The 12,540-nt window shown below is 32.0% G+C and overlaps 2 protein-coding genes across 2 annotated transcripts in view; one reads left to right on the top strand and one right to left on the bottom strand.

Moving 5' to 3' along the window:
• The window catches only part of LOC132739796 (roundabout homolog 3-like), a 32,564-nt gene extending 30,128 nt beyond the window's left edge, over window positions 1–2,436 (bottom strand). Inside the window, exon 1 of the mRNA XM_060727590.1 lies at window positions 2,201–2,436. Within this exon, the coding sequence (XP_060583573.1) occupies window positions 2,201–2,276 (76 nt within the window). The 5' untranslated portion in view covers window positions 2,277–2,436. The remainder of the gene's footprint in view (window positions 1–2,200) is intronic.
• A 1,056-nt stretch (window positions 2,437–3,492) lies between these two features.
• On the top strand, window positions 3,493–12,322 carry LOC132739795 (roundabout homolog 1-like). The gene is made up of 7 exons (XM_060727589.1): window positions 3,493–3,652; window positions 5,334–5,573; window positions 6,052–6,315; window positions 6,884–7,153; window positions 7,353–7,478; window positions 8,263–8,418; window positions 11,134–12,322. The coding sequence occupies exons 1-7, from the start codon at window positions 3,604–3,606 to the stop codon at window positions 11,319–11,321; spliced, it is 1,293 nt and encodes a 430-aa protein (XP_060583572.1). The 5' UTR covers window positions 3,493–3,603; the 3' UTR covers window positions 11,322–12,322.
• Window positions 12,323–12,540: the final 218 nt, after the last annotated feature.

Here is a 12,540-nt window from a genome sequence, read left to right as displayed (position 1 = left end):
ATTTTAAGCGAAAACTGAAATATACGGTGGGGTATTTCGTAACATGTGTATGAAGTTTCTTGCTCAAGGTAACCACGAATTGCCCCTGACGGGACCTGAACCAAGCCAGCCAGCAATACTTAGATTACTTGTCCGACGCGTTTGATCAAATGTAAGTGTGTAAATATGACAACTGTAAACAACACTGCAGCTTTACCCTGTTGGAACCGAAATAATTTAACCAGTATAGAGCCGAGCCTTGGTGAACATCCGTGCAGTCAGGTTATGTACTGTTAGCTGATAATGGACAGATCCAAAAATTGTAAGCTTGAAAAGTCAATTTCACAAATTCTGCAGGGTAGGATTTTAGTATATATTTTTACCAGTGCCAGCACTGTCATCTGCTCAAGTTTAATCTATTTTTTCTTGCAGCCCATCACTTAATCTTTTTTTATTACAAGTATTACAAGTCGAGTATACAAATTCAACGTAATTTGTCCCCCACCAATAATATTGCGGACAAAGCGTGAAAATTATCTCCCCCATTAACGCATATAAAACGTTTCGGAAACGTTCATGTTTTGCAGAAATAAAATAATTCTTTAATATACATAAAATAAAAAGAAGAGAAAAAGAACAACTCAAGATTTTCCAAGAAATTATATACGCTGGCTTAAATTTCTTTATAACGAGCTTAAAATGACGAAAACTGATACCCATTTGGTTTGCATAACTATAGTTGTATATATATTAATTCAAGACATATATGTGGATATTAGCCTCCTTATGAATAACAATAAGGAAACGGCATGTTTTTTTTTAAGTCTGCTCTTTGATAAAGGGTCGGACAATTCTTTGTCCCTTTCTCGTACGAGAAAGGGAATCCTGTGATGCGTGTGTGAGGTCGCACGGTCATTTTCATACCAACATGTCCTCGATGCGTGTATGTGGTCGCACGGTCGAAAATCTCTAAAAAATGACAGCGTTTTCATAAATGTTTTAGTATTTCTATGGAAAAATCTGAATTCCGTCAGTCTGTTTGTTACTTTTAATTAGGAGTTTTAAAAGTCTAATTAGGACTTTGTTATTAAATAGAACTTTGTTACTCCTAGTAACAACTATAAGGGAAAACACATTATTTCAACGTTGACTTTGCAACTCATAATAAGATTTAAAAGCGTAATTAGGATAAATTAAATAGAATTAAAATTAGGACTTTGTACCTCCTAATTAGAATTTGAGAAATATAATTTTAATTTACACTTTATCAAATTAAGTACTTTAAGTCATGATTAGGGAGTACGCTTTTGTAATTCCTAATTAGAAACTAAAAGATAAAAAATCCTAATTTGATCTATGTAACTACTTATTAGCTTTTGCTCATTAGAATTTTATTTCTCCTAATAAGAAATAACAAGTCTGTTTTCTCGTTAGGCTTTTTTCTCCTTAGTAATAAGAAGTTAAAAATCCCAATTTCTCTTAATACGTCTTTTTAACTAATTTATTTATCGCTATTTATTAGAAGTTACAAAGGCTTTTATAACTTCTAATTAGAAATTATGTTTTTCATAGAACAAATTTATATCTATTAATTAGGAAACTAATGTATAAGTAGGAGTTTATAAATTCCTTAATATGATTAAAATAAATAGACAGACAGTAATTATTTATTGCATACGTTTCGGCTATATGCCTTCATCAGTGCAAAACATAATAAAATTTGATTAAGAAATTCATACACTCTTTATTCTATTATGACATTTAATACTTTTGATTAGAACTTTGTTTAGAAAGACCTAGTTAGTAGAACTAACTTCTAATTAGGACTTCATAAACCGTAGGACTATTTAAAATAAAAGTTGCTAAATCATGTTTTTTACTTTCCATTTTCATTAATGTCTTTTTATCCATGTAGAATTCATGGTGTGCGAAATAGAGTTCAGAACAAAATATAATTTAGATGTTCTAATTTGACGAAAATGTAAGGTAAAAGTAATTTGGCAAAAAACTATTTGAAAATTGAATACTTTTTTCAGCAATCTGACATAACTGGCGCCGGTAATACGGTGCGATTTGTACCACAATAAATACGCTGTCCACCGTAAACATAGCTAGAAAATACATGTACATGTTTACATATGTCACGCATACATCTTATTATACAATACTGAATTATATAAATGAAGTTAAACTATTAAATGTTTAAATAAAGGGAACATACCTTTATCTTTTAAGCAGTTTGTATTGTACACGATGCAAATATAGATAATGAATCTTAAAACTCCTCCTTGAAACATGTTTTACAAGACGCTACAAAACTGTGACCATATTTGTCTTTTTAACCATAATTGTCTTATTAACACATTCACTGATTTTGAATAAACTTAATTATCTTCTATTTTCCGAAAATGAAAGTGAACTACTAGTTGTTTGTATAACTATCAATGTTTATGTAGATTATATACGTCACCTGATACCATGACAAAATATTCTTCACGAATTTGATTACGAAACTGTGTATGTTGAAAATTTGAAATACTAAAGTTACGCATTTGTAGAGAATTGACTACCGTTAACATTAAAAGACGTCACGTCATTACGCCACGTTTGTGTTAACAGTTGACGTCACGCCGATACTCCAATGAAAGACACAACATTACGTTGTTAACATATCTGCCAGTTGTATCTTTTCGGCCCTTTCCGTCACTCTTTGGATAACTATCTCGAGCACAGTCGTACGAATTCTACAGTACCAAATGTAAACATTTAAACAAATTGTATGTAAAATGCTGGGGTTTCCGTGATTATAATGTGTAAAAATTAAGTAAAAGTAAGTTAATTCATAGTTTTTAATTCATAGTTTTATAGTAAAAAGTATTTTCATACTAATTCTTATGTATAATACAAAATATGTATCTGTTTATGACATATCGTATTTGGTTATAAATGTATGCCAATGGTTATTCCTAAATTGATTCTGACATATATTGTTTTAATGATAAATTACCGAAATAGACTTTATTTTCCATTGTATGTCGAATAAAAATTATAGATATCGTTACTCATTATTTAAAGATTATACATTCTATATCAAATCAAACATCACATGGTATAACTACTTCCAAATCCGTTTTAGTTCCGAGATGATTTTGAATAATCGACGAGGTGCTCCGTATGGAATGATAGTTGTGATAGAGTTTAGTCCCTGTTACTAGGCAATTGCAGCATAATAGGCAGGGTACCAGAATATATGAAGGTTTAAAAAACATGAAAATACACTAACAAATATGGCAAATATAGGTTTTTTATTACAATGTTTAATCTAGTAACATTTTGCGTTTTCTCATTATGATTTGGAGATGAGAGATGAGAATGAATATGTTGTTTAACATTGTTCTGTACAATACGGGATATATTTGGACTCGATTACGAGTGTCGTTATCGTGTTAGACAGTTCATTGTTATATATCTATATTAATTGCTTGTCCCGTTTTCTTATATGACCAGTATATGAAAAGCAAAATAGATATAGATATGCGTAGATTTGTGATTAGATTTCGGAGTTTATTCGGAAACATGTTTATATTACCAATATTATAACTATTGTGATTATCTTATTTAATAATGCAAGTGGAAATTGCTTTTTTAACAACCGTATTTATTTCAGCAAGCGGTAAGTAATTTACTAAAACAATTATGTGTTGTACATGCACAAATAATAATTTATGCGATGATTCGTCTTCGTGTCATAGCTGGGAGACTTTTCCATTGAAAATGTGTTCGTCCATTGTTACAATGTCGGTTAACTACGGTGCATGTAATATTTACCGTGCAGGTAATGTTACCTTTAAATACCACACAACCTGTTTAAAGTAATAAAGGGTAGCAAATTCTACAAATAGTTTTAGCTCACCGGAACACAACGGGCGGTAAACCCACAGCGACTAGATCTCAGATATTTTACTATATATATACATAGTAAAACACCTTAGATATTTGTCATGAAGCATTTTCTAGTGGACTGCAACCAAGGTATTAGCCAAATCAAAATTGACCCCGCTCTGGGGGTCATGGGCTTTTCTGACAATTATGTAGAAAAACCTCTCCTCAAAGGCCACAGAGGCTAAAGCTTAGTAATTTGGCATAAAACATTAGTTGGGCAACAATTTTACCCTGCGGTTAAAAATAGCCCGTCCCGGGGGTCATGGGTTTTGCAGGTAGTAAAATTCTCCTCTGAACGTTGTCAATGTAATTTAAATCTTGTAAAAAAATGGTTTGACGCGTAACGATACGTTATCGTATATCATTTTATGTCAATATTACGTCATGTTAATATTATTCTATGTCAATATTATGTTATGTAAATATTATGTAACGTAAGTTTTACGTTTTGTTAATAATACATGTAAGTCATGTTGATATTATGTTATGTTAATATTGTTATGTTAATATTATTTTTTGCTAATATTATGTTATGTAAATATTGTTATGTTAACATTATTTTTTGTTAATATTATGTAAATTATATCTTCCTTTTTAATACAATGTAAAACGTTACTATATGTTATTTAATGCCAATAATGTATTAATTTATGTTATGTCATTTTTGTAATGTTAATATTACGTTATGATATGTAAATATAATGTTATATTGTGTACCATGTCTTGTCGCGTTACCTATTAAAAATGCGGTGGTGGCTGGCTTGAAATGCAATTGATCGAGATGAATTCCACAATGAGAGATTTTGAATTTCAATCATAGATATCGAGTCTTAAGGAAAACAATGAAATCTGATATCTCGAACATTGCTATATCAAAGTCGTCTGGTAATTGATTTGGAATTCGACATATCAGTAATTGATTTCTTTTACAACTCTAAACAGTTACAAAATAGTACATGTACATGTATTTGAGATTGTTGAATGCTTTGACAGTGAATTGATTATTAAGTTTTGCCACCCGTTTTATTCCTCTATACACATTCGTTAAAGGTTTATAATGCCTCTGAGTCAGAAATGCTATCAAAAAGTCCAATTTTTGGTATCTTGTTACAGTTTACAAAAAATACCCTTTTTGTCATGGACCATCTTTTACTTCTTTTGCTCTGTTTGCAATGGCCATAATCATACTAAATTTTGTATGGAAGTTCAAATACTACTTTGTTTACTTTTTGCCACATTTGCAACACATCTTATAATATCTAAATCCTTTATTAAAACATGATTAAACACATATTTGAAAATTAAGAAAAGAATAAAAATATGGATTTCTAAGGCATAATGTGCCTTTAATTTAGAAGCTGTCTATCTACCTTTATAATTAAACCATTTATTAATTTTTATTAAATTTTTAGCCCAAAGCATCAAGCAATCGGTTTTGGAAGGCAATGATTTGTTTGTATTTTGTGATGGCGAGAGGTCACCTGGCGGGTCAGTATACTGGGAGAACTCAAACTTGCAATATCATTACGATGGGCCAATTTTAAATATCACTAAGATAACCCGGGATAAGTCCCAGTACTACGAGTGCTTTGATATTGACCATTCTAAAAATAGCACGAAACAGATATTTGCAGCGTATGTTGACGTAATTTGTAAGTATATTAACGTTATAGGTTAAACGCCACTAAATATTTTCCTTCTGTATGCTCCAACACACGTAATGTAAACGAGAATTTTGGCAGTCAAGATTTCTCCAAGAAAATAATACATTTTAAAAACAACAACTAATACCTTTTAACAACAACAACAACAACAACAATTATTGCAAAAGATAAAAAAGGTCTTTGATAAAAAGCTTACTAGCCGCCTAAAATATATATAGTATTTTTTAACCGAATTTCATTTTTCAGAATCTGTGCTAAAACTCAGCAAAGCGATTACAGTTTTAAAAATGACATATTAATACTAAAATCTAAATCGTGGATCGGAATTTAAATATAGTTTACCGGTTTCAGCCTTTATTTATTCTTATGAAAACCCCTTTTTATGAAAACAGTCTCTAAATAAGTTTGGAAAAAGTTTGGCATATCTAAAGTGTCTTTCATAAAATAATGTTGTTGTGAATTTCAGATCCGGCTAAGATTCTAAGCCACAGCTATCAGGACACATTAAAAGAAAATGAGACATTTTCTGCCAAATTAACAGTTGAAGGGAACCCTAAACCGGAAATACGTCTCACACAGAAAAGTAACGGCGCCGTTGCGTTCCATTCAAATGAACTGGGCACATTTAACGCGACGTTTAAAGTCAAATGCAGTAGCATGGATACGTATCTACTTACGTGTTCAAATTTGTTGAACTATGACGAAATTTACCTAAATTTAACAGTTTTATGTAAGTTCAAATGTAGGTCAACCAATCTTATATTTAAAATCGTATATTCTCAAAATATTGCCGAAGATTGCAGTGTTATATAAAAATGAACCTTGACCTTTGTTCCATAATAGATAATTATCTATTATTTTTTCTTTTAATTCGTTTATTTCATTTCTATTCACTTTATCCCTTTGCCTAAGGGTTGGATTAGGTAGCGGTCTTCAGAATTGGGGTTTTATTGTACCAGCACTTTACAAAGGTTAGAACAATGCTTCTTTTGGAAGCACGAACCTGTAAAGAAACCACCGATTATTGTTATCTATCTGGAATACCTCATCTCATTTAAGACCACGCCCATTTTAACATATTTTTTTCATGGCAGATCTGTGTGACTGATAAATTAATAAGAAGATCAAATAATTCATCATAACTCAACAACTTTGTTATTTTTAATGCTTATGCACGTAATTTAGTATATTTTGAATTTATTTACTTTAAATTTACTTTAAATGGTATGGAATTTATAAAATCGGAACATTTGTCTATAAATAGAATTAAAAAAACTTATTGAATTCATGTATCTAAGGTATTCCAAGACCTGACCCTGGACAAACTATCATTTACACACAAACGCCGAGAGTCGGGGAGTTTTTGAAGATGGAAATGTTTGCGACTGGTTATCCGGCCCCGACATTTGTGTGGACGCATAGTGGGGCTCCAGTACAGCACGTGGATGATGGGTATACGTCAACTGTTGACGTCCAAGGGGTCAAGGTTGAAGACTTTGGAAATTATTCACTTACAATGAGTAATTCTGCTGGAGAAAATACTGTCGTGTATTTCATAGAAGCTGACGGTATGTATTAATATTATAGGAACAGTACGGGTAATCTCAAAGTTACTTAATTCTAATTGTGTTTTGGCGACTCATAGTTACTAAGATTAATTAGGGGTCGACTCAAAATATGCAAATCAATCATAAATAGATAACTTTGCATATATGCAGCTTACAAGTGTACATGTATAATGTAACTTTAAACAATTTTCACCTGCAGGACCACCTGACAGTGCTACAGATCTGCAAGTAGGGGACATTACTCTCAATAGTGCTACCTTGTCATGGCAACCAGGTTTTGACTATGACAACATACAAACTTTTACAGTGCAAAGTTCAGGACAAGGTAAGATCTCCATCTAAAATATAATTATAAAAAAACCGTTTAACTAGTATCATGTAACTCTTGGAAAAAGGAAATTTCAACAGCTATGTCTACAGTTATCTAGTAAAGTAATATCATGACGACATGCGTGCAAAAATGGCTGAAATATTGGAATAGAATCCAAGGAATCTAATCTGAAATATGGTCAACTTCTTACATGCCAATTTTCAAGGCGCTACTTGAAAGTTCGCAATCCTTAATAACAGCGTCAATGTCACTTATTGCTGGCACATCTGAGAAATTTGAAGTTTTTTGTAAATGTAAATGCGTGGTATTTCAAGAAAAGTACAATTATATTGTATATCATCATTATACCGACACTGGTATTTCAAAATTAACTGTATCTACTTCAAAAATTATTAAATTTTGAAAAAAAAATGCTACCAAAATACCTGTATGTACGGTGAACATTTTATTCTATTTACTATAGTACTAGTATCTATGTACATGTATGTTAAATGATAGAGACAGTTTATGTTACAATTCTTTGGAGGATCAACCGTATGATTATCCAAACAATAAACATTTATTGTTGATAAATTTGATAAAATAATTTCATAAGATATAGCTTTATACCCTGATAATTATCCGGAATAGTCTCGAATACTTCTGAACATGAAACCAAAAGAAACCGTTCCAATGTCACTTTATTTCGATTCGTCCCGCAATGTCTTCGAGACTAATAATATTTCCTGGAATTCAAGTAAACGATTGCCTGTTTTTCTTTCTTTTTTACATTCAACAGAAATTGACACGGTTACACTGAAGGATCACAGTTTAAATCGTGTAAATTATACATTAAATAATCTGCAACAAAGCTCAACTTATAGCATGGACGTTAAATCAAGTAACAGTAAAGGCAACGCCGCGGCTCCCTCTAATACGGTTACATTCACCACTGGTAAGTTAAATAAATTAAATATTTGTTATTAAATTTATCTATTAAAGGTTTATGAACGTTTTACTAAAATATTTAGTAAATAAGAAATAAAATCGCAGCCCTTTCGTTAAGTTTTTAAAGAGGTATAGATTTTAGTTGCATACCAATGTACACTTAACAAATCTTATAAGTGTGCATGGATAAATGGTCTCATATGGTGACCAATATTTGCCCGATCATGCTGAAATTTTCAATAAATACAGAAAAGAGACAGGCTATTGTTTTTATACGTTTTCTTTTTTCATTCAATATAAATTTTAAGATGTATTTCTAAAAAATGTGAGCTTTTACAATGCAATGGAGTTTAAATAATTATATAAACAAATTATTTTTACCAATCTCTGCTTGGTGTACTCCAGCGTAGACCAATCCTAGGGCTATGCCACGCTGTTGAATAGATAATGTACCCGTATGTTATGTTTTTTCTGATATGTGAATCTCTGTTGTATTCGAAAATATCATGTGCAATTTTCTTTCACGCATTCACACAATTTTTTCGCGCATTGTGTGAATTTTGTACGTTCATGGTTGAACGCGCCGAATAATTAAATTTGACAAGTTTGAGCACGGGAAAAGTGTGGAAATGCAGCCAATAGTCAGAACACAAAATTTTGTAAAGAAATATTGATGAACAAAAAAGTTACTGTGCTTTTAGGATAATTATTTAGTGACGCGGTGGTCATGTCCACTTTAACGGTGTATAACAGTTATCATATTGTGTTTAATATCTTAAGTGAAGCAGGCTTGCCATATAAATTAGAATATCGACAAATTTACCAACTGTCGGCGTAACGCAGTAGGTAAAGTTGTGTGGTAAAGTTTTAGTTACAGATCAATGCAAGACAGCCAGGTTCGGTCCCAATTTTTTTTGTGTATAATTATCAATCGATTAAGAATTTCTTTTTTTCTTGTAAAGATTATTAGCGGTGTGTTATTTTCTATTAATTTCTCATTTCACTTTTGTTTTTAAATGTTGCTATATCTAGCAAGTTGGTGCAACCTGATACGGAATGCTCACATGTACATAAATTGTTTCAACTATAGTTAAAATAGATAAATACAGAATCCCTAAAGAAAGCCCAACACGGCAAAATTGAAAATGTTGCAGGCTCAGTTTGATTGAGCCTGTTCATGGACGGTACTGGAAAGTGCAAGTTACCATCCACGCTCCCTAGCACCGGCTTAAGCAGAAGTCAACATTTAAACATGAAATAGTAAAAATTTGAATTTAGTAACATCCGCAGATGTGTTCATACGGCGGTTATCATGGAACCTTCAATGTGACACTGCCGTGCCATTCCATGAAAAGCGGCGTATGGTCCCCAAGTCATAAAAAGCGTGTGCCCTAAACGAGAAAACAATGGGTGGAACTAAATAAAATGGAATTTTGAAACGGGATCAGAGGTTATGAAGCCTGCGTATCACAGATAAGACGTCAAAAGTCAAATTTAAAAAGCAGGCAACATATCCTAAGTGTGATTCAACATTAATCAAGTAGGAATATTGGAACCACCCAACTAGAAAATGCCGAAAAGTTGAAACTAAAAATACCACAAGCACGAAAAACTTATGCTCTGCAAAAGTACTACTAATATATATTACACACTACACAGAATAAAAATTATTATTTTCGGTATATATAAATTATTCGAAATTATAACAAAACTGCCTTTATATTCCAATTAATTTGCATCTCATGTAAAAATAAAAATAGGGAAAGAAAAAGAAAAAAAAAGGTTTGACAGCTTGTGCTCGTACTCGTGATACAATTTAATTTGTATGGCATCCTAGTGACTTAACCAACTTTGCCATCGAGACTTTTCAAATTCTATTTCTGATTTTGAATCATATTCACTTCTAAATACCCTGTTTTACCTATTAAGACAAAGATTGTAAACTTTTGTGTACACAAAAAATGCAACGTCACTCTCACATTATCATAGCGGCACAGTATAAGGACATAAAAGGTGCACACTTATAAGATTTGTTAAGTGTAGTGTAGTGTATAAGCTAGAAGTCATTCTTTCCACGCAGAGTGAGCAGATTCGAAGTAAACTGGCATCTATTAAAAGCAGTGTGTAAAATATCAATTGCGATGATGTAGCTCTAGATAATTATGTTATTTTGGGATGCAAATTACTCCTTGAAAGGCGGCTGGCCGAAAGTGCGTTGCGAAAATGATTTCTTTAACTCACAAATCTTTAGGTCATTTCTATTTATTCTGGTTATGTTGCTATTCCTTAAATTATCAAAAGCTTCTATTAATATTCAAACAACTAATCTGTATGACAAAAAAAAAATATAATAAAAAAAGAATAAATGGTGTATTAATTGTAATGATGTAAACAGTAATGACAAATGAGCCGCGTCACGACAAAACTAACATAGTGGGTTTGCGACCAGCATAGATCCAGACCAGCCTGAGCATCCGCGCAGTCTGATCAGGATCCATGCTGTTCGCTATCAGATTCTCTACTTGTAATAGAGTTGGTAAGCGAACAGCATGGATCCTGATCAGATGCGCAGGCTGGTCTGAATCCATGCTGGTCGCAAACACACTATGTTGGTTTTGTTATGACGCGGCGCAAATGGAGATGGAGACGCTACTTTTATTACTTTAACATATTCAAAGTTTTCTTTCTGTGTTAAGTGTTATGATTTGTGTGTTTATTTTAGGTTCTCCAACTCCACCGCCAACATCACCGCCAACGACAGATCTGCCAACGACAGATCCGCCAACGACACATCCGCCAACGACACATCCGCCAACACCACCGCCAACACCAGGTCCGTCACGTGCACCAAAAACCCGCGCATCAAAACTTCTAGTCGCGTGTCTTCTGCTCCTGATCACATTTACATAACTTTTTTCTCGATAGAATAATCGGCAACCATTTATCATTTGAATGAATGTAAATGTTATTGTAATTTGAAAGAATACCTGAAATCTGAAACTGTTTCAAAAGGAAGTCACGAAACTTATAAGAAAGCACTTCCGGTTTACGCCACAAAAATGTAGTTCTTCGACAAAAGAGGTCATATATATTTGACGTATTAGTATTGTGTTTAGATTATAAGTCTAAACATCATAAAAAAACATTGTGTAAAAACAAAAACAAAACAAAATACATGTTATTATAAAAAGAATATGATATTCAAACATGGCACTATCACTTCAGTTAAACGTTTATTTTAAGCCATTAAAGCTCTGTGACATGTTGTACATCAGAATAGCTTTTTTTTCTTAGAAAATTTGAAAACAATGTAATTTTGTTAAAACAAAAAGGAATGCACAAAATCAAGTCTAAAATTTCCCCCATTGCTATACGGACAAATGCATATCTACCACACGTACCTTAATAGAGCAGATAATAAATTGTTCAAGATCACAATGTTATTAAACGTCATATAAATGTTCATACTGAATCGTTTTTAACTTTATCATTTCTTTTCAAGTTATATTTCATGAGAATATCAAAATGATATCAAAAAGTAACATTACAAACAAACTTTTGTTTGAATTTACACTTAAATATGTTTCATACGTTCGGAAGATAATATTTAATGAACCATAAACCGAGAAGATAAAAAAATGGAAAAAATGATTTATCGCTTACTTCTTCTACATTGCTATAACTTAATACAATATATTTACAGACTGGTACACATGTTTCAGTTAGAAAATGTCTGTAATTTTGTCATGATAATGTATGTGATAATTATTTCGCCAAAACAATATGTCTTTATAGAAAGTGTCTGTTGTGTTAAATAATCATATTTGTAGGTTATATAAAGAATACATCTTTTAAGATTTGCTGAATTTAACAAGATTTGAAATGTAAGGATAAAGTTTGTTGCTTTTCCATGTGGTTGTTTTGTTGTGTGAGAAAAGAGAAATGGAGGGTTAGAAATAGGTTTCTGGTTGGTGGCACATCCAGATCTCCATCATGGTCTGTACTACTCGCTATGTAATACAGGGTTTATCATGAACAAAAATACCTCGAACTTATTAAGGATAATAAACCGTAAATGGAAATTCTAAAGGGCTAGGCTAAGCAAGAGTAAAAAATTGCCCTGTGTCAG

The sequence above is a fragment of the Ruditapes philippinarum genome, unplaced genomic scaffold (assembly GCF_026571515.1).
Source record: "Ruditapes philippinarum isolate M1 unplaced genomic scaffold, ASM2657151v2 ctg232_1_1_1_1, whole genome shotgun sequence".
Taxonomy (NCBI): domain Eukaryota; kingdom Metazoa; phylum Mollusca; class Bivalvia; order Venerida; family Veneridae; genus Ruditapes; species Ruditapes philippinarum.
The sequence above is the reverse complement of the archived record's forward strand: the minus strand, read 5'-3'. Positions and strand labels throughout refer to the sequence as shown.

Coding starts and splice junctions, on each gene's coding strand:
- LOC132739795 (XM_060727589.1), top strand. CDS start 3,604: ATGCAAGTGGAAATTGCTTTTTTAACAACCGTATTTATTTCAGCAAGC. Junction 7,479..8,262: donor AGTGCAAAGTTCAGGACAAG/GTAAGATCTCCA, acceptor TACATTCAACAG/AAATTGACACGGTTACACTG. Junction 8,419..11,133: donor TACGGTTACATTCACCACTG/GTAAGTTAAATA, acceptor TGTTTATTTTAG/GTTCTCCAACTCCACCGCCA.